Genomic DNA, 24,500 nt, shown 5'->3' on the forward strand with positions numbered 1-24,500 from the left:
TACCTCTTTTTGTAGAAGATAATAGTAAACTAATAAATGCTATACAAGACATCTTTTTCAGTCCTATCCTTTAGTAATACTTTCTTTTTAAAAATCATATCATAAAAATATTCAAGTATTACTCAATTAGATATTTTTAAAGTATTATTAAACAGTTTTTAATTCTATCCAGGAAATTCAAATGAAAAGAACTGCTATTGAAGCATTTAATGAAACCATAAAAATATTTGAAGAACAGTGCCAAACGCAAGAAAGATACAGCAAGGAATATATTGAAAAGTTCAAACGGGAAGGAAATGAAAAAGAAATACAAAGGTTGGTTACAGTGAGTCAAAAGTATATATATATATCTCATATATAAATGTCTCCAGATAAAGCTAGAAACCAGAATGAGATGTAAACATGCCAAATTATTTTCTCCAGAATCATGCACAACTATGAAAAGCTGAAATCTCGAATAAGTGAAATTGTGGACAGTCGACATAGACTGGAAGAAGATCTAAAGAAGCAGGCTGCAGAATACAGAGAAATAGACAAACGCATGAACAGCATTAAGCCAGACCTTATACAGCTCCGAAAAACTAGAGATCAGTACTTGATGTAAGTATTTGCGAATTCCAGCCTTTTAAGTGCACTTCTTTCAGTTGAGTTTCTATGAATGTTCTCTAGATTAACACTGTTTTCAAAACTGCTTTCTAGGTGGCTGACACAGAAAGGTGTTCGGCAAAAGAAACTGAATGAATGGCTTGGCAATGAAAATTCAGAAGAGTGAGTATCCAAATATTTTTTTGTGGGGGGATGTTACCTCAGATTCTGATTATTGTGTTTTTAATCATTCAATGTAAATATTTATAAATATAAATCATTTTATAACATCCATGTCAATAATGTAGTACTTTTATCAATTCAGGAGCTTAGCTTATATAACCCCCCTTTTTTTGCCTAAGAATTGAATCCTACTGTTGATCCAAAGAGATTTAGAAATAGTAAATAAAACTTCCCATTCTTTCAAGGCATTGCTTTCTAAAACTGGAGAATCCTTCTAAAGATAAAATAAACATGATTTTAAAATAAGCATGATTTAGATTTTCTTTTCAACCAGTTCTTAAAATCCAGGTGCAAACTACAATTCCTGTTACCCACTGATAACTTTTCTACACAGAAAATTATGTTCTATTATGTTCAGTGAAGAATAATTTCCAGTAGGAATTCCTTGCACATAAAGCTGAATTCATCATTTTAATGATGTACAGATCAGTAATAACATGAATGTAGTAGTTGTCTATAACTCTTTAAAGCAGCTGCATCTTTTCCTGGGTTTGTGCAGTTGACTTTGCAGCTGCATGTATTCCAGGCAAAGGACTTGCATAGAGGTTGTTCTCCACATGGTTTGAGGCATCTTTTTGAAAGCCCAAAGTATTGCACTGTCCTACTTATTTTAAGTGGTTTATTCTTTTCCAAAATCTAAATTTATTATTTCTAAGAGTTTTAACCTTAATTATTTGGGTGAACTGAATAAGAACCACTTAGTAAGTTTTGATTGAATTATAGTGAATACTCCAAAATATATGCTATATCAGGAAAATAAAAAGCAACATTCAGTTAGATTTATTTTTATAAATCTAACATTTATGAATGGAGAGAGAGGAGTGTCAAGCTATATAATAGTTACTTCTCTGAAAACCTAACAATGGGGCCTTATGGTCAACAAAACTGCCTTGAGTCAAACAGTTTGATTTTGTTTCAAATTCTTGTATTATGCTTGGTCTTTTATTATTTCTGTTTTTTAACTGTCTCATGTTGCTTCTGAACAGCCAATACTCTATAGTAGAAGATGATGAAGATTTGCCCCATCATGATGAACGCACATGGAATGTTGGAAATATCAACAGAAGCCAAGCTGAAAATTTATTACGTGGGAAACGAGATGGAACATTCCTCGTTAGGGAAAGCAGCAAGCAGGGTTGCTATGCCTGTTCTGTTGTGTATGTATTCAAATATTTATCCTGTTTCTTCAGCAATGAATTGAACTCCCTCATTCCCTCTCTGTGATGATTAACCAAAGCTTGGATCCATGCATCTGCTTGGATTGCCCTTCAAAGGATTATTGTAATACTGGTTTTCTGGCTTGAAATATTTGTTAATGAAGTTTTCAAAACATTGGCAACAGCCTTTCAGCAAAAAGTTGTTGTGAAAGTATGGGAGTCTGATAATCATTAAATTTATTGCCTGACTTCAGAATATGATAGGTCATAAATATAAATATTATTTGCATACAATACCATGTTTCCCCGAAAATAGAACATGTCCTGATACTAAGCATAATCAGGCTTTTCAGGACATGGGCTAAAATAAGCTCCCCCCCCCCAAAAAAAACCCAACTAAAACAGCCCTGCCATGAACCTTGTCCGGGGAAGGCTATGGTAGTTTCTACACCCACCGCGGCGGCCCTCCAGAATTGGCCAGGCCCAGACGATCTACGGATCCTTCAGCAGCCCGCCACCTGGCCTGAGCGCACACCAGTCTTGCACTTTGGCGGTGGCTTTGAGCCCAAACCCAGTGCCTCCTGCCTGCACAGTGGGTGCCTCCTCAGCTATTTACGAGGCAGCTGCCACCCCCAGCTCTCCTGGCCAAGCAGAATTCCTGCCCGCCAGTGCCCCATTTTGATTCTTGGAGCAGCGACGGTGCAGGCATGCATGGAGTGACTGCCTTGAAGAGCTACCTGTTGCCCTTCCCTATCCTGGCTGCCGGGGGACTTCATGCCGCCGGGGCCAGAGCATTTTCCGTCACCACTGGGCTCATATCTCCAGGCGGCTCTGCAGCAGCGCAAGAAAGCGGCGCTGATGATGAAGCAGATGGCGGCCACCCACAGCCAATCTCAGTGCCTCCGTCTGCCTGGCCTGCAGCAGGTCAGGCATCACCAACACCCTCATGCTGCCGGCGGCCATCACCAGTCCCCACACCAGCACCCAGGTGAAGCCACTTTTGAGGCGCAGGAAGGTGTTGGTTCCTGCCACCTCATCCTCTGGCAGATAGCAGAGATTTGCTGTTCCGACTGTGAATGGACGGGTTGCAGGAGCCTCCACCCCATCACCTGCCCCACCTGCCAACCCTCACATTGTGCCCCAGGGTGTCTTATCTTTCCAGCTTTGTCACATTCCTCCTCGTTGTGTCCAGGAAAACACTTTGTAAAAAAACCTTCTCAGAAGTTCAAGACGTTTGAACTTGCAAGAAGGTTTTTTACCATGTGTTTCTCTGGATACAACAGTAAGGAACGTGAGGGAGCTGGAAAGATAAGACGTGTGTCTCACTTCTCGCCTGCCCCACCTGCCACCTTCCAGAAAACAATACACCCCACCCCCCCAAATAAGGCCAAGGCCATATATCGGGACTCAAAAGAAAATAAGACCCTGTCTTATTTTTGGGAAAACACAGTATTAATTACCAGATTACAACTAGTTCTTGAATTATAATGGCAATTGTGAATGGAATTCCTGCTGCTAAACAATATAGTCGCATGACATTGAACTTTACAATCACTTTGCTTAGTGATGGCAATGCCATTGGTTGCCATTATAACTTTAGGACTCCACAGGTTGTTAAGCCAGGACTGCAACATGGGTGGAGGTGAAAATCCCCAGCAAGCAGGCCAGTGGGTGAGAGCTACAGTTGGACAGGTGGGATCTGTAGACAGCCAGGTATGCAGGATCCACAGGTGGGCACCACAGGCAGGGGCTACAGAGCAGGGAAAGGTGGGTTTGGCATGTGGGTAGGCAGGCAAAAAAATCAGTGGAAACAACTTGGAACCTCCTGCCTGCTTCACCAGTGACATTGCTTATGAAAAACCAGCATGGAAGGTTGCAAATGGTAATCACATGGCCATGGGTTAACACAAACATCATAATTGCAGGCTGGTTACCAATGGCCCAAATTGTGATTATATGATTGTGGAATGTTAAAACAGCCACAACTTCATAGGCTGCTCATAAATCCCTCTTGTTCAGTATCATCATAACTTTGAACAGTTATTGAATGAGGAGTATATATATATATATATTTTTCCCACCAACCTGCTTTAGCTAACTTTGTCTATAATATTACAGAAGAGATCCAACTGTATCCCTATTTTGTAATGTTCCTCTTTCTGTTAAGCATTTGTTTGTATGATGCCATGCATTTAAATTCTAAATGCCCACCAAACGCTGCCTACTGCTCCACTCCTTGTAGCTAAATTTATTTCTAGAGAATATTAACGTATATGCTTTCTTCATGTTTAAAATGGTTTGGCTTTGGCTTCCTTAATAACAATCAATTTTATAAGCCATGAGTGTGCAGTTGGGTTCCCTCCACTGACACATATTCAGTGGAGGCTTCCATCAGAATGTAATGGTTTTCAGAGGTTTCATTCATCCCACCCAGACTCCTTTTACAGTTGCCAAAACTCTTTGGAGAATTGGGGAATTCTTCAAAGCAAGAGCAGGATTGTGGGGTGAGGAATATTATTTGCCAAAACTGCTTGTCTTCCTACCACTGATGAAGACAATCTTCCATCAGCCAAGGGGACCAATTTGCTGCAGAGCACTAGCAAATTTGAACAGCGCTGGAATCTGATATCTATAAGAAATATTTGTAATGATGCTGGAAGAGTTAAAGAGGACAGCAACTTCCTCACCTATGATGGAAGGGCAGAGCAATACAGTACTACTGATTAAATGAAAACAATGATAGGGTTACAGTAATGGGTCAAAGAATGTTGCTGTAATGTTATATCAAGAGCAAGTTATATAAGAAAATGTCTCTTAGCGACATTTTTTAAAAAAATCTTTTTTTTCTCCTTTTTAGTGTGGACAGTGAAGTGAAGCATTGCGTAATCAACAAAACACCTACTGGGTATGGATTTGCAGAGCCATATAACTTGTACAACACGCTGAAAGAACTGGTGCTACATTATCAGCATACTTCATTAGTGCAGCACAATGACTCTCTCAATGTCACATTAGCCTATCCAGTATATGCACAGCAGAGGCGATGAAGATGTTAATCCTTTGGGGTTATCTCTTTTTATTAAATACCCACAAAAGTTAATTCGGCAGTCTTGAGGCTTCTGGGTAAAGAAGGCTTTTGAGTTGGAGCTAAGGTGTCATGGCCTTCAGATGGAACTGAAGCTTTCTTCACAACTGCAGCGGGAGAGGTCACGGTTGAGAGCTATGGACACACACTTCTAATCTAAAGTGCTTTAAAAAAAAACTAAGCAAAAGTAAAAATGCAGCGAAAGAGAGAGAAATGCTACACCTGTCTCCCTGCAGGGACATAGTGGCCTTTAATCATGGTGCTTGTTGACCATCCCTTTGAAGCTTTACGGGCTCTAAAGTTGGAACTTTGAAGACCCCAACGTGCAGCGGGGGGCCAGCGCAAAATGGCAGCAGAAATTTCTCAGTCATGACGTAGAAGATGCGGTGTTCAGTGTGCAGTGGATGCAGTTGCCGGCATTGTGGATTGCTGATTTTCTGGTGAATGATATGTAGCAGAACGGCACTTTCAATTTTAAGGGACACTTTAAGACTCTGACAGGGTGTTGGTTGGAGAAATGAACGTGGTAATAGAAGTGCCAGGAAGTGTTTTTGTTTAGACATTTAAAATCTTGTTTTAAGATATTTAAGACTGAAGAGGACTGGACTTTTATGACAAGCAGTATATAGTATGTACATAGTTCGGGATGACTAACTATCATAGATGGATACTATCAGAACCAACTCATTCATTTTTTGTTTGGATTCCCCCCTCCCCAAAATCCAAATCCTTACACTGCTATGCAATACTTCATTTTCTATAGGCTATATTTGTTTCATATGTAACTAAAGAATAAGCTGTTTCTATTTTTTTTCTTATGTCATCTCAACATGTTTTCATAGCTCATATTTTTTTGTGTGTTTTCATGTTGTCCTCTTTCCCTCCCCCCTTTTTCTAAATAAATGTACAGGATATTGGAAAAAGTTGGCTTCAGAATTAAAACTATGAACTTTAACAGGGTTTTTTCCCTTTTTTGTAGCATATTGAGCTGCTAGCTCAAAGTTACAATTCAAGATTAATTTCTCAGTTAAATATTTTGTTGGGCAGTGCCTGATAAGCTTAAAAGCTGCTTTATTCAATAAAAATAAATGACTATTGCAAAAATATCACTTGAGTCCAACAATATTGTTTTAAAATATCTTCACATAATGGTATCCACTATATTTTATTTAGTTTTTAGATTATTATCTTGATTGTGTTTTATTGGAAAGAAATTCTACTTTGAATGTTGCAGATAAGCAGGTGAAAAACATTGACTACTAAAGTACCAAATTTAATTCTTCAGAGTTATTTGTCATATGTAATTTTGAACAACCAGTTTAGATACTGCATCAAGATACATTTTGCATCCCATGGAAGAATCGTTTTTCAGCTACTGTTTAAAAATATACAATTAGGTATACATTTGGCTTTTATATTTCATACTTTTCTGAGTAACAGAATCAAAATAAATTTAGGAAGCTTTATGATACTTACCTCCCAGAATCAATTTCTGTTGACATTTTAAATGTAGGGGAGGAAATTAAAAAGTCACCCTAAAGAACAAATATATCAGGTAACCATGTAATCAAGTTAATGAAAAAAATATAAACCTCAGTGTCACAGTATTTAACCAAATTCTACATTTCTTGACCAACAATAAAAATCATATAGTTTCACATATTAATATTAAGGAACTCTGGAAGTCATTTATATAGCGAATAAGCAAAAAGAAAGCAGATTTTATAGAAGATCTCTTTATGATTTCAACCCCATAGGCAATCTGTGCTTCTAAAGAGGCACTGAAGATTATTCTAGATGCATTTTTATTGTTTGGTAACACTATGAATAAATTAACTTAAGTCTTATTTTTATTCACCCATATATGTTATATTGGAAACATTTGTTTAGAACGTAATAACTTTGCTTTCTTGAGAAATAAGCAGACGTGAGATTAAAAGCCAATGGGGGTTTTACAAGCACTGGAGAGCCCAGTAGAGTTTTGTTTGTGGGCTGCAAAGCAGTTGTCTCCTGGTGTTTAGTCTCACTAAAATCAATGGAATTACTCCCAAAATCTACTCCAAAGGAAGTTGACTGGAAATTGCTTTTTTTTTTTATTATCACGGAGCAAAGATTAAGCCAAATGTATGCCAATTTTAATCAGTTTGTTTATTCTTCCCACTAGATTTTTCAAGAGGAAGAAATCTGTATTTTGCTCTTGATTATTCTTGAAGGGCAAATTATGACCAGTCACTGAATAGCAAGTAATTTACTAACATGCACTTTGTGTGTGAGAGAGACAGAGAGATTGATGTGCATCAGGGGGTCCTACACCTGATTTGTCATCATCTAATTGGCTTTATCAGTTCCGATTACCTCTAGGACCCTTTGATGGGGAATAGATGGGGCCTAGCTTCTGTCCTCCCACATTAAAACAAAAGCCAGCTGATCAGCAGTATTTCATTTACCATTTTAGTGCTGTGCATTGTTGGTGTTCTTCTATTGAGAATCATACAGGCAGCCTCTCAGGAGCTAGGTTGAATATAGTGATCAAGCCTTGAGACCTGCGTGCACAGTTAATATATGGTTACCAATCCAACATTTGGTGCATACACAAAATCATTGTGTGTGTGCATGTCCCTCTCTAGGATGCAGAGAGACAAACCCAAAACTTCTGAGCTACAACAATAAAATTACAGGGCTTCTGAAAAATGAACTACCATGTTTATACCACGAATACAGCTGCTTCAGACAAAACAAGTTATGGATTCTGTAACTTGAGGCTTAGTTTTGTGGTTTTGATGTACTTTTGTATATGTGTTTGTGAAAGAGAGAGTGTGTATAAATGGGCCATGTTCTGATTGCATTTTTCAGTGAATCTAAATGGCGTAGTGAAACTTTTCTCCAAATTTCCCAAGTCTCTAAATAGCCTGGAAGGAATTAACGTTGACAGGGTCTTTCAAGGCTTAGTTATTATTATTCGTGTTAACAATTACTCTTAAGAATTCTGTAATCTTTTTCATGTTAAATGAAATAAAAATCATTGGAAATTTTAATTCAATTCAGAAAATTAAAATTTAATTTTATAAATGATACTTGAATAAAGAGAAAGTTTGCTATACATGCAATTCTCGTATTAAAGTCAGCATATTTTAACTTTTATTGAAAAGAAACATGCAAACTGATATCTCTTCAAACTAAAGCTTCACTAATAAAAAAAATATGGATGATGTATGGATATATGCAGGCTAGACTGGGTAGTAAAAGAAAAAATTCCCAGTAGCAAACTAATCTGATAAATGTCCAAATTATTGTCAAGAAAGTTATATATGGCTGTTTCCAGAAAATCACCAAGGTTTCATTGGAGACTTGACCTTATCTTATTTGAAAGGTATATGGAGCTTGGAAAAGATCATGTTTCTAGAATTTGTTTTAATGTGTAAAGCCAAATCTTATGTTTCAGTGTCAGCTGTTATGTAGAAAAAGTTGCTTTGTCTTGTAGTTAACAATGAGCTATGATGCTTGGGGGGAAAGTATCATTGTGATGTTTTTCACTGGGGAGAACATCAGTTAGATTTAACACAGTGCTTTTGCTATGCATGGTATTCATTTGAGAAAGCAATTCCAGTTGTGACTTTTATTCAGGATTGCTTTTGAAATGGGCAATTCCAAGCACAATGCCTCCCATGGGACATGGCTCAAAATATAATATTTTTAGTTTTTGTACAAAACAATTTTAGTAAAAACTGATGAAAACAGGTCACATACAAAATTAGGGAAGAGCTACAGTGCCATTTGTCCCTATGAGACTGCATTAGCTGCCCAAAATGCTGCTATTTTTACTCTTAGTTTCTCCCCCTTAAAAAAATAAGCTCTATTTTGTTAAATGTCTTTAAAACATTAAAAACATTTCTATTTTTTTTTAGGGAGGCAGAGGCTAAATGGATGTTGCACGTTGTCTTTAAAAGGCAATATTAACAAATGCGCCTCCTTAAAAAATGTTGTTGGCTTTCTGAAATTGATGGAGCTGTGTCCTGTTCTTAAGTTGCTTTAAAAATTGTACTAGGTCTTCAACATGAATAAAGATTGTTTTGAAACTGCATTTTATGTCTTAACTGCTCAATAATGAGGAGGGGGTTGCTTTATATTTATTTGTGTTTTACACCCTTGTTTTCTAATGAATAGATAGAAGACTAAAGGTAGCAGAGAATTCCATTTTCCCCCAATTCCAAATATGAGAGAAAAAATAACTCATAGGTGCAACAAATGTATCTAGACTAAAGACCAATCTCCCTAAAGACCATACTAAGGTGTGGATCTCCCCATATCGTCTTACTTCATCAGGGAGAGCTAAAAGTTCCTAATTCCTTCGCCACATCAGGCATATTTCAACCAGTGGTGAATTCAATTTTTTTACTGTTCTGTGGGTGTGGCTTGGTGGGCATGGCAGGGGAAGGATACTGCAAAATCTCCATTCCCATCCCACTCTGGGGCCAGCCCATTCTCCAAACCACTTAAAATTTCCACTACCAGTTCTCCAGAACCTGCTGAATTTCACTCCTGATTTCAACCCTAATACTGTTGGATTTGGATATTTTGTCTCCTATCAATAATGTTCCAGTTCCCTTGAATGTTACCTCCAGCCTGGAACAGGGACAAAAATTCACCGTCCCTTAAAAAAAACAAAGGTGCATTCCTGTTACACCTCTCATTTCCACCTATTACTATTGAAAGCACAACAGACTTCAGATTTAACTGCTCTTCTGCCAAAAATTCCATCCACTTGGAAGAACTCCAAAGAATGATATGTGCATCTTTTCATTTTAAGTATAACATGATATTATAGCACAATATAGATTTTAGGTGAAACGAAGTGAAACTCATATTTTAATTTTTTTTCTTTTCTGCTCTAAAACCATGAGTTAAACCTAGAGACATGGTATATCACATTTTCCTCTCTTGATAATATTTCTCCAACAGTTTTTGATATGATAATTTTATCATTTACCATCAGTACATAATTTCTGAAATTTGACAAACTTCCATACAAATAGTATATATGATGAGTAGTATTTAAGTGGAGGAGGGGGAAGATTCTTGGGGGCGGTGTGGGGAATTACACATTAGAGTAAAAAGAACTAGATGACTACTAGATGGCACTGAGGAGTTCTGCATTTCTGCTATAATATGGTTGGATTGTGGCTGCCAATTTCGATAACCCTACCCAAGTTTTGGGTAGACATTGTAAGCTTTAGGGCAGAGAGATGCCCCAATTGGGTCTATCAATATCTTCTATATGCCAGCCTTTTCTAGATATCATTATTTTGTTTTTATTCTAGAATAACTCCAGGGTTGTTTTCCTGAGGTTTCTATGTGGAACAAATAGCCATTTTTCCTACTATGGAACGAGGGGAACAGAATGCAAAGAGATAACAAAGACTGATAAAATGTAGTTCAGTGTCAAAGAACATCTTTTTGATAAAAGAAACATCAGCCTCAGTCACAGGAATCTTCTATTTATTATTATAGTTGCTAATATTCACATCCTATCCTGCCTATTGTTAGCACTTAAGGTGACTAACTTTACAACATAAAACAATTGTAATCTCTCATAATTCTAATCAATATTAAATTTAATGTAAAGTTTTTTTTTAAAAAATCCTGACAAGAATCCAAGGAGTTGACAGAAAATAATTTTGATAGCCTATAGAACTACTTTGAGGACCCAGATGTTTGGGAGCAATATGCTGATTCTTTAAACCACTTAGGGCTGTAAAGCATTGTGAAGCGGTATATAAGTGCTTTGCTATTGCTACTTTATCCTAGCAGAGGTGGTGTAACTTAGTGTTTGGGACCAAAACTGAAAGAGTTCCCAATTTGAGTCTTTACCCTGTCATAAACTCAGTAGGTCATCATGGGTTATTCATATTTTTTCTCTTATTTTTTGAAAGATCGGAATCTATATGTAACAGGATTCAAAGTATTACCCACTTGTAATTTGAAACCCATGGTTTATGACTTAGCATGATGTGTGATCCTAGCCATTGTAGCTTATTCAATGAACTCTCATTATAGAGCCATGGTGGCGCAGTGGTTAGAGTGCAGTACTGCAGGCTACTTCAGCTGACTGCTAGCTGCAGTTCAGCAGTTCAAATTTCACCAAGCTCAAGATTGACTCAGCCTTCCATCCTTCTGAGGTGGGTAAAATGAGGACCCAGATTGTTGGGGGCAATATGCTGACTCTATAAACCACTTAGAGAGGGCTGTAAATGCACTGTGAAGTGGGATATAAGTCTAAATGTTATTTCTATTAACAACATATATAATACAATGTGGGAATCCAGCCTACACTTCACATACTGAGCTAGACCTCTGACCAGTGGTGGGTTCCGGATCCCATTGCAACCGGTACAGTACAAGAGGGCTGGGCGTTGACCACATGAAAGCGTGCAGCACATGTGTACTTACCTCCCACTCCATGACGCTCCAGCTACTCAGCAGAATATCGCACAGGCGCTGTACGCTCTGTGCACAGAAGCCCTGAACAGCTCAAATACAGGTAAGGAGCGCGTGGGGGCGGGTGGGCCCTCCGAAACACCATACCGGAACGGTACCTGGTGCTCCCAGCAGACACTGGTACACCCGTACCGGGGCGTACCGGTCGTATCTCACCACTGCTTCTGAAATTAACAACACAGTTGTGGTTAAATGAACAGACACTAACGACAAGAACCATTCTACATTTTATTTAGTTGCCTCATTTATCCCAGATAAAATTAAAAGATTAATATATCTGATGAAACAGCCTCTCCGGAGCATTTGCACTTCACCAGAGGTGGGTTCCTACCGGTTCAGACCGGTTCAGATGAGTAGGTAGTAACTCGGCCTGCCACACCCCTGAACGGTTCTCTCAGCAGCACCGTAGACGCGGCCATCTTGCTTTTTGCTTCTGCGCATGTGCAGAAGCATTTTTAGTACTGTGCATGCATGCCTAGCGTAGATCAGGCATGCATAGCATGCATCAAGCATACGTAGCATGCATCAAGCGCATGCACAAAGTTCATCCTAAGCAAACCGGCAGTAGCAGCAGCTGGAACCCACCCCTGCACTTCACGATGTGAAATGGTGTGCACTCTATTCTTCTCCATTTTCATTAAGCCTTAAAATGCTTTATTCCTATAGCTTCTCACTTGATCCTTTCACCTGTTAAAGTACCAGAAAGGTACTATTGGTGTTGGAGCTTAAAAGTTTAGGTAAGGATTCAAAGAACAGCACAGGAAAAGGTGGAAGTGAGAGACAGTAAAATCAGACATCTGATTCAGAAATCATGTATCTGCCAAATCTCTCTGACCAGAACACACCTCTATGCTTAGATTATGTTGTAGTTAGCACTCCTCTCTTGGGATATCCTTGTTTCTATTTAGCTTTTATTCTGTCGCCATGAATTTAGTGCCATGCATTTACACAGGAAACCTTTTTCTCTGCCTGGGTTTCCCAGCTTCCTTACTTTCCTTACCCATCCAGCACTTTTCCTTTTACAGTTGGTCTTTAACTTATGACCATAATAGTGCCCAGAATTACCGTTGTAAGTCATGCAGTTGATAAACAGGTTACCGAAGAACTCCACCCAATTTTACGATCTTTTTTACAGCGGTTATTGAACGCTGCAGTAGATAAAACGAACCCATTATACCCAAAGAGCATTTTTTGCCAATGGTCAGAAGTAAAGGCCATTTTTTGGCCAAAAAAAAGGCAAACATTGCAGTCATATGACCATGGGATGCTGAAAACAATCCCAAATTTGATCACAAGAGGCATTTGGAGGCTGCAGCTGGACCATTGCAACTGGGGCATAAATATCTCTTGGGAGATCCATTATAACTTTGAACCATCACTAAACAACTAATCATAAATTGAGGATTATTAACTGTAATAGACTAATGATTTTGAACATATTGTGTCTTACCCCTCAAAATCCAGTGCACAGTCAAGTGACTCTTTCCATATGGAATTTCATGAAACATGTCCTAGATACAGCAATATAAAGCATCACAGCGACCTTTGAAACTATTACAGTATATAGAAGAAGAGCTGATGAAGATGATGATGGAGAAGAGTCACCAATTCTTTGAAATGGTGAACATATCTGAATTTTGAGAAGTTGTGGATACTCTGCTGGGGACAGTTTGCCTAGTCACAAAATAGTTGCCACGGTAAACATGTCGTCCCTTGTAGATTTTACTCTGCTAGTCATTGCTGTCTATAAGGGGTGGGGCCATTGAGCCGGTGCTGTCCGAAGATATTTCCGCGGTCATGTGGCCAGCATGACATCATGGAGAGCTGTTATTTTTCCACTGAAGTGGTACCTATTTATCTACTTGCATTTGCATGCTTTCGAACTGCTAGGTTGACAGGAACTGGGGCGAGGATGGGAGCTCACTCTGTCACATGGCACTCAGGTGTCAAACCTAAGCTGCTGGCTTTCCAGTTGACAAGCTCAGTGTCTTAACCGCTGAGCCACCGTGCCATTTCACAGTAGTCATGACTAGTTACAAATCCTCAATTTACTAAAATGCCAGTTCTCACCCTTGAGCGTGCATAGACTTTTTTTTCTTGGCAAGTAGTCAAATTCCAAAGAAAGGCTTGGACTGCCCTTTGCTCATCATTTTTATTTTTGAAGAAACTTTATGAGGTCTTTCAAGGATTTGAGTAATTTCTTTAAAAAGAAGATAATGCTGGAAGCTGGCACTTTGGTAGTAATTTTATTTAAAAGTTAAATGTCCTTTTTTTTCCAACAGAATAGGAAACTTGGCAGAAGGTATCTACTGTAATTTTTAAAGTCTGCTTGATGGTTTAGCACGCTGTGTAAACTTAGGCAATTGTGATTTATGTAAGAAATGATGACCAGAGATTTTCAAATGTTTTCAGGCTGTGAATCCCACTGGTTTGAATATAATATCTCAGAATCCCCAATCCAATTCTCAGCCCAAAGGCAAAGCTGCAGTGATAGAAAATTAGCTACCTTCAAGTGAATATTTTATTTGTGCATGCTTTGGGATTGTTGAGGTTTTTTTTTACCACAGTCTATCATCTAACCCCCAGGGTTCCATGGAACAGTCTGAAAAAAATCTTAGATTAGATAAAAAGCAGCTGAATATGGAATTCAGGGTCACTTTTGCTATCATTGCACGTTTGTCCATGTTGAGACCTGACTGAATTTCATTTCTTAGAGAAGTGGTTATGAAGAGTAATTTCACCAATGACTCCTCTTACCTTGGTAAGCGTTAACCCAGTGTTTTTCAAACTTGCCAACTTTAAAATGTGTGGACTTCAGTGTTGGCTGGAGAACTCTGGGATATCTTAAAATTGCTAAATTTGAAAAACACTGGCTTTGCCAAAATCCAGCAATAAGATGCAAGATGGAGAACAGATAATGTCCTTCCTTTTGTTGAGAGGCAAATAAGGAAGCATGTTTGCTGTGACCTTGAGCAGGATCATTGTTTGTTATTAGATTTTTAACCTTCCTTTCCTCTGAGATTTTAAGAGAGTTCTCCTCTCATTTTTCAGACCCTCGGTGGTGCAGCGGTTAGACTGCAGTACTGCAGGTTACTTCTGCTGCCTGCAGTTTGGTAGTTCAATCTCACCAGGCTCAATGTTGGCTCAGTCTTCCATACTTTCGAGGTGGGTAAAATGAGGACCCAGATTGTTGGGGGCAACATGCTGACTCTGTAAACTGCTTAGAGAGGGCTGTAAAGCACTGTGAAGCGGTATATAAGTCTAAGTGCTATTGCTAAGTGCTATTTTATTCCCACAATAACATCCCTTTGAAATAGATGGTGCTAAGAGAAAGTGGATTTAAAATAATCCAGTGAATTCCACAAATGAATGGAGGCTTTCATAACTAACCTCGTTCTATGTTTGGACCCAGTGGTGCTGGAAGCTTTCTCATTTCAATCAACTTCATCAGGCTTTGATAACATTTGGTAGCAAACCCTAAATATGTTTTTGTTGGGACATGCTTGCTTGCCCAATTGTGGGAGTATTGTCCCCAACCATGTGGCATTGTTCCAAACTGCCGCACTAGCTTAGAGACAAATTGGACATCTTATTCAACTCATCATTGGTGAAAAGTGCCTGCTTTCTCTACTTCCAACTCTTAACTAGTTGAAGCTCTCATGTTAATTGGAGTAGTAATTATATGAGTACCATTGTACTTCCTTGTCCTACACAGTTTTGATTTCTCCATGTCTTCTCCCAGAATTGAAAAGTGGTATTTTTCAAATAAGGGACACAATGCTCAGTGGCTAAGATGCTGAGCTTGTCGATCAGAAAGGTCAGCAGTTCAGTGGTTTGAATCCCTAGCACCACGTAATGAAGTGAGCTTCCATTACTTGTCCCAGCTTCTGCCAACCTAGCAGTTCAAACACATGTAAAAACGCAAATAGAAAAATAGGAACCACCTTTGGTGGGAAGGTAACAGGGTTCCATGGGCCTTCGGGGTTTAGTCATGCCAGCCACATGACCACGGAGACGTCTTTGGACTGCACTGGGTCTTCGGCTTTGAAACAGAGATGAGCACTGCCCCTAGAGTCAGGAACAACTAGCACCTTTACCTTACTTGTTTTTCAATTACAGCCATGCAGCTGCAGATTTTAATTTCTAAAGCTGAAATTTAATCTCTAGCATTTTTATGATGCTTGTCTTCAGGTTGTATAATTGCTCTCTTCTGCTAGGACAATGGAAAGAAAGTGGTGATCCTTCAGATATTGTTGAACTTAATTTTCATCATCTCAAGTGTCTGACTATGCTGGTTTCCAGGGAGCGTCCTTGCCAGGACCTGCTTTTATTTAAGTTGACTGGGGAAGGGGAGAGGCATGCTCTCAGTGACATTCACTGTGATGCAGAAAGATTTCCAAGTTGAGCTTAGAAAACCATGAATTTCTTTGGAAAAGAACTTTTGTAACCAAACTCAATGACAGATAGTATCCTTTTAGTAGCTGTTGTTGGGTTACAACTGCTATTTAACGTAAGTTTAACTGGTGCACAATTGAGTCCCTGGCCCTATTTTTAAGTTATCTCAATGGCTAGACTGAGGGTATGCTTTGCTATGCATAAATGCTCAAGTCAATCTCCAGTTAACTGAAATTCATCCTGGAAAATCCTCTTAGAGAGCCAGTTCCAATTTTAGAAGGGAAAAAATGATCAAGACAGGCTTACAGAATGATTTGTTCTCTATCAACTTTTTGTGTCCTTTGCGGGTAAATTTAACAAGGTTTCTTGTTTAATGAATGGATGGGGAAATTCATCTAAGAAGTTTGGAAATGAGAGAGAGAAAAGCTTGTAATTAGTGAAGACCATCGCCAGAAGGAAGGATTTAGTCCCAGCTATGGGGGTTATAAGACAAGTATGGTTTCCTCTAATGAAGTATCAGATGCCCACTCTCACTAGGTGGTCGTTGTACTCGTAAAGCTGAGACTTCTTGTTTGACAAACAAAAATAGATGGCATAAAACATGCCATTTGGACATATTTTTATTGCCATATCCTTATTCCAGAATCTAAGATAATAATTTTGCTGAAGTCCACTCAGTCCAAGTTGATAGAACAACACAGATCTCAATTTCAGATTTGCCCTGTATTGTAATTTACTCCTCTAAATCAGCCCTTATTTTTCTTCTATGCATAATATTCAGTATAAGGGAAAGTTAAATTTGTAACTACAGAGGAATCTGCAGAGGCCATTAGAAACTCTATGGAGACAAACTAGGACAAGTGAACTATTAGAAGGAAAACAGCTGTTGATGCCCTGGGAAAGGATAACACAGGCAGGAAAAATTTGAACTTTCCAAAGCTCTTGGAAGACTAATAACATTTGAATCCCAGGATTACTAGAAACATCCATGAAAGATCTTCAGAATGTGTTAATTGTTTGTCATTGCCATGTGCTAGGCAACCCATGAAGTTGAAAATCCAAATGGTTCCTAACAGCCCTAAAGGACTATGTGTATTTCAGAACCATGAATTCAATGGATGCTTTAAAGAAGTGCTGTAATGGGGAGGGCGGGAGGGAATGTGTTTATTATTGTTTGTTATTGCAATAACTTATTTTAAAAGCCACTATAGATGTTTTCCTTAAGTTTCTCTATACACAGAGAGCATTGGAGATATTTAGTTTCCTACAACAATACATTTTCAAATCCAGAGTGCAGACAACAAGCATATTCACCTGTTGTCACTATGTGGAGCAGGAATTTCATTGCATATTTCATATCTAAATGCCCATTAAAATGCATCCTCCTCCCTGATAGTTGACTGCTGATATGCAGACTAGATATTGATCATGATGATCATGGCAATAATGATAAAAATACTGTGGAAGTCGCAAGGTGGGGGAACGAAAAGTGTTACAGACTATACGAGAGTTTGTCTCATTTATATTAAAACAAATAATGCTAACACACAATAAATTATTTGAATCAATAAGTTCCTAGCCATTTTTGACCACCTGGCTGAGCATCTTTAAGTAATCAGGGGTGGGATCCGCCGGTTTAACAACCAGTTGGCTGAGTGAGCGCTTCACTAGGATGTGTGCTACGAGTGTGCACAGTTTAGAGAATACTTACCTTCTGGATTGCTGCTTGGGAAGGAAAACAGCTGAGGTGTGGCACTCCACTCTGTTGAGTGACTCAGCTGAGAAGATAAAGGTAGGTAAAGTGCAGGGGCAGGCGGGTGGGCCCACTTGCTAGTGGGAGCAAATTGGTTCGCTCCCAGCTGATCTTCGGAGCTACCGGTTTGCCCGAACCGGTAGAATCTCACCCCTGAGTACAATGTACAAACAGTAGAACAAATCTTGGAACAAAATTAGGAAGAATTCATCAATTACCTTTCAAGTATATCATCAGCTGCAATCTCTTTGTCTTTCCTAAACTTTCTTAATTTCAATAACAGGAGTTACTGACAGCAAGTCTTCAGATGTTCATCAAGTTTTATGTAGATTTTGATGAAATATTGGCTTTCCTGATATTACTGAATTACAACTACATATTTTTGGATGCATGGTCAATAAATAATAAGACCCACCCAGTGGTGGGATTCAAATAATTTAACAACTGGCTCTCTGCCCTAATGAATTCTTCCAACAACCAGTTCACCAAACTGCTCAGAAAGTTTACAACCGGTTCTCCCGAAGTGGTGTGAACTGGCTGAAGAGCCAAGGTGGCGCAGTGGTTAAATGCAGCACTGCAGGCTACTGCTAGATCAGCAGGTCAGCGGTTCAAATCTCACCGGCTCAGGGTTGACTCAGCCTTCCATCCTTCCGAGGTGGGTAAAATGAGGACCCAGATTGTTGGGGGCAATATGCTGACTCTCTGTAAACCGCTTAGAGAGGCCTGAAAGGCCTATGAAGCGGTATCTAAGTCTACTGCTATTGCTATTGAATCCCACCACTGGACCTACCCAATAATAATACCTGATTAACACTCTTGTTAGAATTTCACTTAAAATAATAGTGAATGAGGAGGAACAGTTTGATCCCTTCTTGCTATGTTCAGGGATGGAATCACTTCCTAACAAGACAAGTTATGTTATTTTAAGGAAGATATCCTTGAAAACTGAATAGATTCTACACCAGGAATTTCCAAAGTTATTGTAAAATGATTGTTATGGAGAATTAAAATGCAAGATTGAACTATGAAATCCTTGGTGTTCCTTGAGCTTGGTTGTTTTCTTGCAGTTGTTTCATTACTCAGCTGTGCTAGAAAGGAGTGAGGTTGGCTCTTTTTATATACTGGTGGTTTGCCCTGTCAGTTTTGGCGGGAGTAGCCTTGGTGGTTCCTTGATGAGGCTGTTGCTTACTGTTAATTTATTTGTCTGAGCTGGTCGTTCCCTCACTGGGGTATTGTTTGCTTCTTGATTGTTGGTCTACTATTACTGTCAGGGAAGTTTTAAATACAAAACTCACACTTTTTTTGTATGCAAGCAGTGCTCTTTCTTTCCCAAAGGTGCTTTTTCAGGAAGCAACTGGACTTTCTTGTTATTTTTTTCTTTTGAAGACGTTTTGCTTCTCATCCAAGATGTTTCTTCACCTCTGACAGGATATTGGGGAATAGAAGGATTTATATTCCTTGCCAACAGCTGGTCATTTGCGTCTTTTTAGAGGCACTTGGGGGTTTATCTGTTTTCCTCAGGGTCACCTGAGTAACGCTCTTGGTTCCTGTAGTCTGCATTTTTTTCCTCTGGAAATCCATTCCTACTCCCACCCCATTCAAAGGGTGTTCATCCCAAATTGTATACAAGGGGGAAAATGCAGACTACAGAAACCAGGAGCACCACTCAGGTGACTCTGAGGAAAACAGATAAACGCCCTCTAGAAGGATGCAAATGACCAGTTGTCTACAACAAATATAAATCCTTCCATTCCCCACTATCCTGTCAGAGCTGAAGAAGCTTCTTGGATGAGAAGCGAAATGTCTTCAAAAGAAAAAACAAAAAAAATCTAGTTGCCTCCTGAAAAAGCACCTTTGGGACAACCATGACCTGGATGACTGAGAATCTCTACAGGCTTTTTGCTCTCTTTCCTTCTCCTGCTCTTTCTTCTTTTGCACCCTATCCCCGTGAACTTAAGTTTCCCTTTCTCTCATAAGGCTAGATCAATATACTGTAAGTTATTACGTACAGGAAGACAACCTATTCTCAGCTTACTAAAGGTAAGGTGAATGAAGGTGCTGACGTTGATCAAGTTGTACTTTGGTCTTGTCCTGGTGGCGAAATGTTTGATCGTCATGCAGCATAATTAAATTTACACAGTCTTTCAACAGAGTCAAGGGGCAATTTCAGATACTACTGCTCCATGATGTTTATTCAGTTCAGCTTTGAGACTTTCAAAGAATCCTTTCGTGGCAGGGTAGAAAAACTACTGGGTTCAAGATGGATGGGGTTTTCTAAAAGAGGAAATACTCAACACCTACCGTATTTTTCGGAGTATAAGACGCATCAAGGTTTTGAAGAGGCAAATTAAATAAAAAGTTTTTGCACTCTGCAAACCTCCCCAAAACAGTGTGTTTTTCACAAAAACAGGCCCATTTATTCTAAAAGGCATAAATAGCCTTTAGGAGGCTTGTAGAGTGCTCCTGGGGGGTGGGGGTGGGCAAAAATGAGCAAAAAAACAGCCCATTTTTTTTTCAAAAAAAGGGCATGGATAGCCTTTAGGAGACTTATAGAGTGCTCCTGGGGGCTGAGGGGGCAAAATTGAGCAAAAAACGGCCCATTTATTGCTCATTTCTGCCCACCCCAGCCCCCAGGAGCTCTCTGAAAGCCTCCAAAAAGCTATGCACAGCCATTTTGGTGAAGAGGGTGGGGTTTCAGGAGGCAAAAAATGCTGTATTCAGTGTATAAGATGCACCCAGATTTTCAGCCTCTTTTTTGAGAGAAAAGGGTGCATCTTATACTTCAAAAAATACAGTAGTTACAAATAAGTTCATTGAAGAAAAATTAGAGGAAAAAAGAAAAAGCCAATGTAATGGAACAGAATGCTTAGTGAAATTTAAGAACACGAAAGGGCACTTATGGGAAATGAAAAATGGGACAGTTAGCGAAAGAACAGCTGAGTTATCACTAATCTACAGTATAGATGTAGCATCAGAAAAGGTGAAGCTGAGACCGGGTTGACATTGGTGAAGGAATTCTCATTTGCGACTGAAAAACTAACAAGTGACAAAGAAAACACAGTATTACTCAACTCCTCTTCTGGCTCAAGAGCGTATATGTTGGAGCAGGAAGACTTAAAGAACTCCAAAAGGGATCTTTGAGTCCTAGTGGACAATCACTTAAATATGAGCCAGCAGTGTGCTGCAACTGCCAAAAAAAACCCTAACACAGTCCTAGGCTGCGTTAACAGAGAGATAGAATCAAGTTCATGTATAGTGTTACTAGCAATGTATAATGCCTTGGTAAGACCACATTTCAGATTCAGATTCAGATTTAATTTATTTGTATGCCGCCCTTCTCCGGGAGGGACTCAGGGCGGCGAACAACTCAAAAGGGGAAAGGGGATACAAACACAATAAATATAATACACAAGAGTCATACAGCCATACAAGTCGAGAGGGGAGGGGAACTCATCAACCCCAGGCCTGCCGGCACAGCCAGGTTTTGACGGCTTTCTGGAAGGCCTGGAGAGGGGTGAGGGTCCAAATCTCCGTGGGGAGTTCATTCCAAGGGCCGGAGCTGCAACAGAGAAGGCCCTCCCCCGGGTAGTAGCCAGATGGCATTGGCTGGTAGACGGAACCCGGAGGAGGCCGACCCTGTGCGATCTAACGGGTCTGTGGGAGGTAATTGGCAGAAGGCGGTCTCTCAATTTGGAATATTGCATCCAATTTTGGTCACCAAGATATAAAAAAGATGTTGAGGTTCTAGAAAGAGTACAGAAAAGGACAACAAAGATGATTAGGGGGCTGAAGGCTAATGTATATGAAGAATGGTTGCAAGTATTGGGTATGTCTAGTTTAATTTAAAAAAGGACTAGGGGTGACATGAGAGCAGTGTTCCAATATCTAATTGGATCAGCCTATTTTCCAAAACACCTGAGGGTAGGACAAGAAGTAATGGGTGGAAACTAATTAAGGAGAGAACCAACCTTGAACTAAGGAGAAATTTCCTGACAGAACAATTAATCAATGGAATGATTTGCCTTCAGAAGTTGTGGGTGTTCAAACAATGGCGGTTTTAAAGAGGAAATTGGACAACCATTTGTCTGAAATGGTATAGGGTTTCCTGTCTTAACAGGGGGTTGGACTAGAAGACCCTTCCAACTCAGTTATTCTGATAGTATGAAATAAGAGTTTTGAAGAGCCGAGGTGGCGCAGTGGTTAGGGTGCAGTACTACAGGCCACTTCAGCTGACTGCTATCTGCAGTTCGGCGGTTCAAATCTCACCGGCTCAAGGTTGACTCAGCCTTCCATCCTTCCGAGGTGGGTGAAATGAGGACCCGGATTGTTGTTGGGGGCAATATGCTGACTCTGTAAACCACTTAGAGAGGGCTGAAAGCCCTATGAAGCGGTATATAAGTCTAACTGCTATTGCTATTTAAAAAATGTAATATTAATAGAAACAGAGGTGTTTGCAATGCATCAATGGTGTCAAAATAATGGACAGACTAGATGACTGAGGCCTGTATCTTTTTATGTGCATGGATAGAAACATAGTCAGAGAATAATCCGAGTTCACATTGCTAAGGTACTGAAGGAACTTCAGTGGCTCAACTTGCCTCTTTCAACTCAGGGATACTGTGATCAAAGAACGTTTTCTCTGGAGAGACCCACTCCTTACTCTTTACCTGCAAGAATTAAAGGATATATGTATTTTAATCTGAAGTGCTGCACAACCCTATGGAAATAGATGTTTCAGGAGACTTGGGGATATTCTTGTAGAATTGTTGGTAATTCCTTAAATCAGCTGCATCTTTTCATGGGATCACACAGCTTCTCTTCACGACTGCATGTGATCCCAGGAAAAGATATGTTTGATTTAAGGAGTTGTCAACAGGTGCTAATGGGTACCTATACATGGTTAGGTCCTGTTCACTTTCTAATCCAGGACTGTCAAACTCCTGGCCTGCAGGCCGGATGCATCATGCGCTGTCCACACCCATCCCTGGTTTAGCGAAGGGGAGGAAAGTCCTGATACGTCACGTGACGCTGCCATGATGCAATGAGTTTGACATCCCTGTTCTAATCCAAAACACTCAGAGGCTTAGCATGTAGCATATGGTATGATGTCAAAGGGCCAGAACAATCCAGTGAGGTTGAAGAGTAATTCACCATGTTAAAAAGTCTTCCAGATTGGCTACATTTGCATTGATAAGGTAAAACATAAAAAGTCAAAAGAAATAAGCCCATTTTTTCCAGGATTAGGAAAATTTTGATACAGGACAACATGTCCAAAGTTTTTCCTGATGCTCCAGTCAGCTTCTTCCTGGCTGATAACTGTTGCTGCAAATCCAGGGGTGAAGAAAGGATTAAATTTAGGTCTAAATAATCACAATATTAGGGACTGAGAAATCATAGGTAAAGATAAAGGTTCCCCTCGCATATATGTGCTAGTTATTCCTGACTCTCATGTCTGTTTTAAAGCCAAAGAGCCAGCGTTGCCTGAAGACGGCTCCATGGTCATGTGGCCAGCATGACTAAATCCCGAAGGTGCACGGAACGCTGTTACCTTCCCACCAAAGGTGATCCCTATTTTTCTACTTGCATTTTTATGTGCTTTCGAACTGCTGGGTTGGCAGAAGCTTGGGACAAGTAATGGGAGCTCACTCCGGTACATGGCACTAGGGATTTGAACCGCCAAACTACTGACCTTTCTGATCGACAAGCTCAGTGTCTTAGCCACTGAGCCATAGCGTCCCTATTCTGGGGAGTCATAACCTCCATTAACGCAGAATGCTATGCTTATGCTTACTCTATTGTCATCACTAATATACAAAGAGCCATTGTTCTGAAAAAATGTCAGCAACAACCTTTAACAGCAAAGGTCATCTAAGCAAGTTAAATTTCTTTCAGTTCTCAGTCTTTGCAGAGCGATTCTAAGAGGCTCAGTTTTGAACAAGATCGAACATGTTCGCAGCTGAAATCTAAATAGGTTCTGCATCAATGTTGAAATGGTGTGCTTAAATGCTGATCCTTAATGCAACCTACACACAACCCACAGCAAATGTTCTTCCAGCTGCTATTGCTCCCATTAACTGTACAGGGGAGAAGAATTACAGAATCGACCTTGCTCAAAAATCTGAAGCCAGGGCTTTCACTCACTGTCAATTTGTAGGCGGAAGGCTGCACTAGATTGGGAAGCAGCAGGAATGCTAACCTGAGGTCAGCTCCTTCAAGCTTTACCGTACGTTTGGCTGGCTTTTGTGGAAGGGAGAAGAAAGAAAATCCCTTATCTACAGCCTCCCTGCGTTTGCTTTTTGGAGTTCTTTTTCTTTTAACAATCCATGTCTTAATGTTAAAATGTTAAAATACAAAGGAAGTAGAAAAAAAGCAGGATGAAACAAAAGATTAGCTTGATGTCATTTTCTTGGGTTTTCAACAGCCCCGGAATCTAAGGTTCCATTCTACTGAATTTCATTGAGTTTTATTGAGTTATTTGTTTCTACTGAGTTTTCTAATTTTATTGGCAGTTGAGCATAAGAACAACACAGAATGTCAGGCTTAATGAGAAACGAACATGCAATCAGCCCGAAACAGCTGATGATCAGGAGGCCCATGCTGAAATTGAAAGTGAAACTCACAATGCGCGAGGCAAATTGCTGGGAGGCAGAGGCAGAATTTTTTTCTTGTGCTAATCAGGCTATTTGCTGTCAATGACTATAAATGCCTACAGAATGTTCAAATTATTAGACATATTTTTTAAAGACTATTTTATTATTGTTCTAGACAACTTAACAAAATGAAGACA

The 24,500-nt window shown here is 39.6% G+C and overlaps 1 protein-coding gene across 7 annotated transcripts in view; it reads left to right on the forward strand.

Moving 5' to 3' along the window:
• PIK3R1 (phosphoinositide-3-kinase regulatory subunit 1) overlaps positions 1 to 24,500 on the forward strand; it is a 105,725-nt gene that overhangs the window by 52,589 nt on the left and 28,636 nt on the right. For 2 of the 7 annotated variants that reach the window (XM_014053642.2, XM_087715590.1), the window contains exons 6-10: positions 173 to 315; positions 424 to 600; positions 700 to 768; positions 1,815 to 1,985; positions 4,843 to 6,176. In XM_014053642.2, coding sequence (XP_013909117.1) covers positions 173 to 315; positions 424 to 600; positions 700 to 768; positions 1,815 to 1,985; positions 4,843 to 5,032 — 750 coding nt within the window. In that variant the 3' untranslated portion in view covers positions 5,033 to 6,176. The other 5 variants (XM_087715587.1, XM_087715588.1, XM_087715586.1 and 2 more) reach the window with 5 other exon arrangements.

Source organism: Thamnophis sirtalis, unplaced genomic scaffold (genome assembly GCF_051295495.1).
Source record: "Thamnophis sirtalis isolate CommonGarterSnake01/CBP01778 unplaced genomic scaffold, rThaSir2_p1.2 scaffold_5, whole genome shotgun sequence".
Lineage (NCBI taxonomy): Eukaryota > Metazoa > Chordata > Lepidosauria > Squamata > Natricidae > Thamnophis > Thamnophis sirtalis.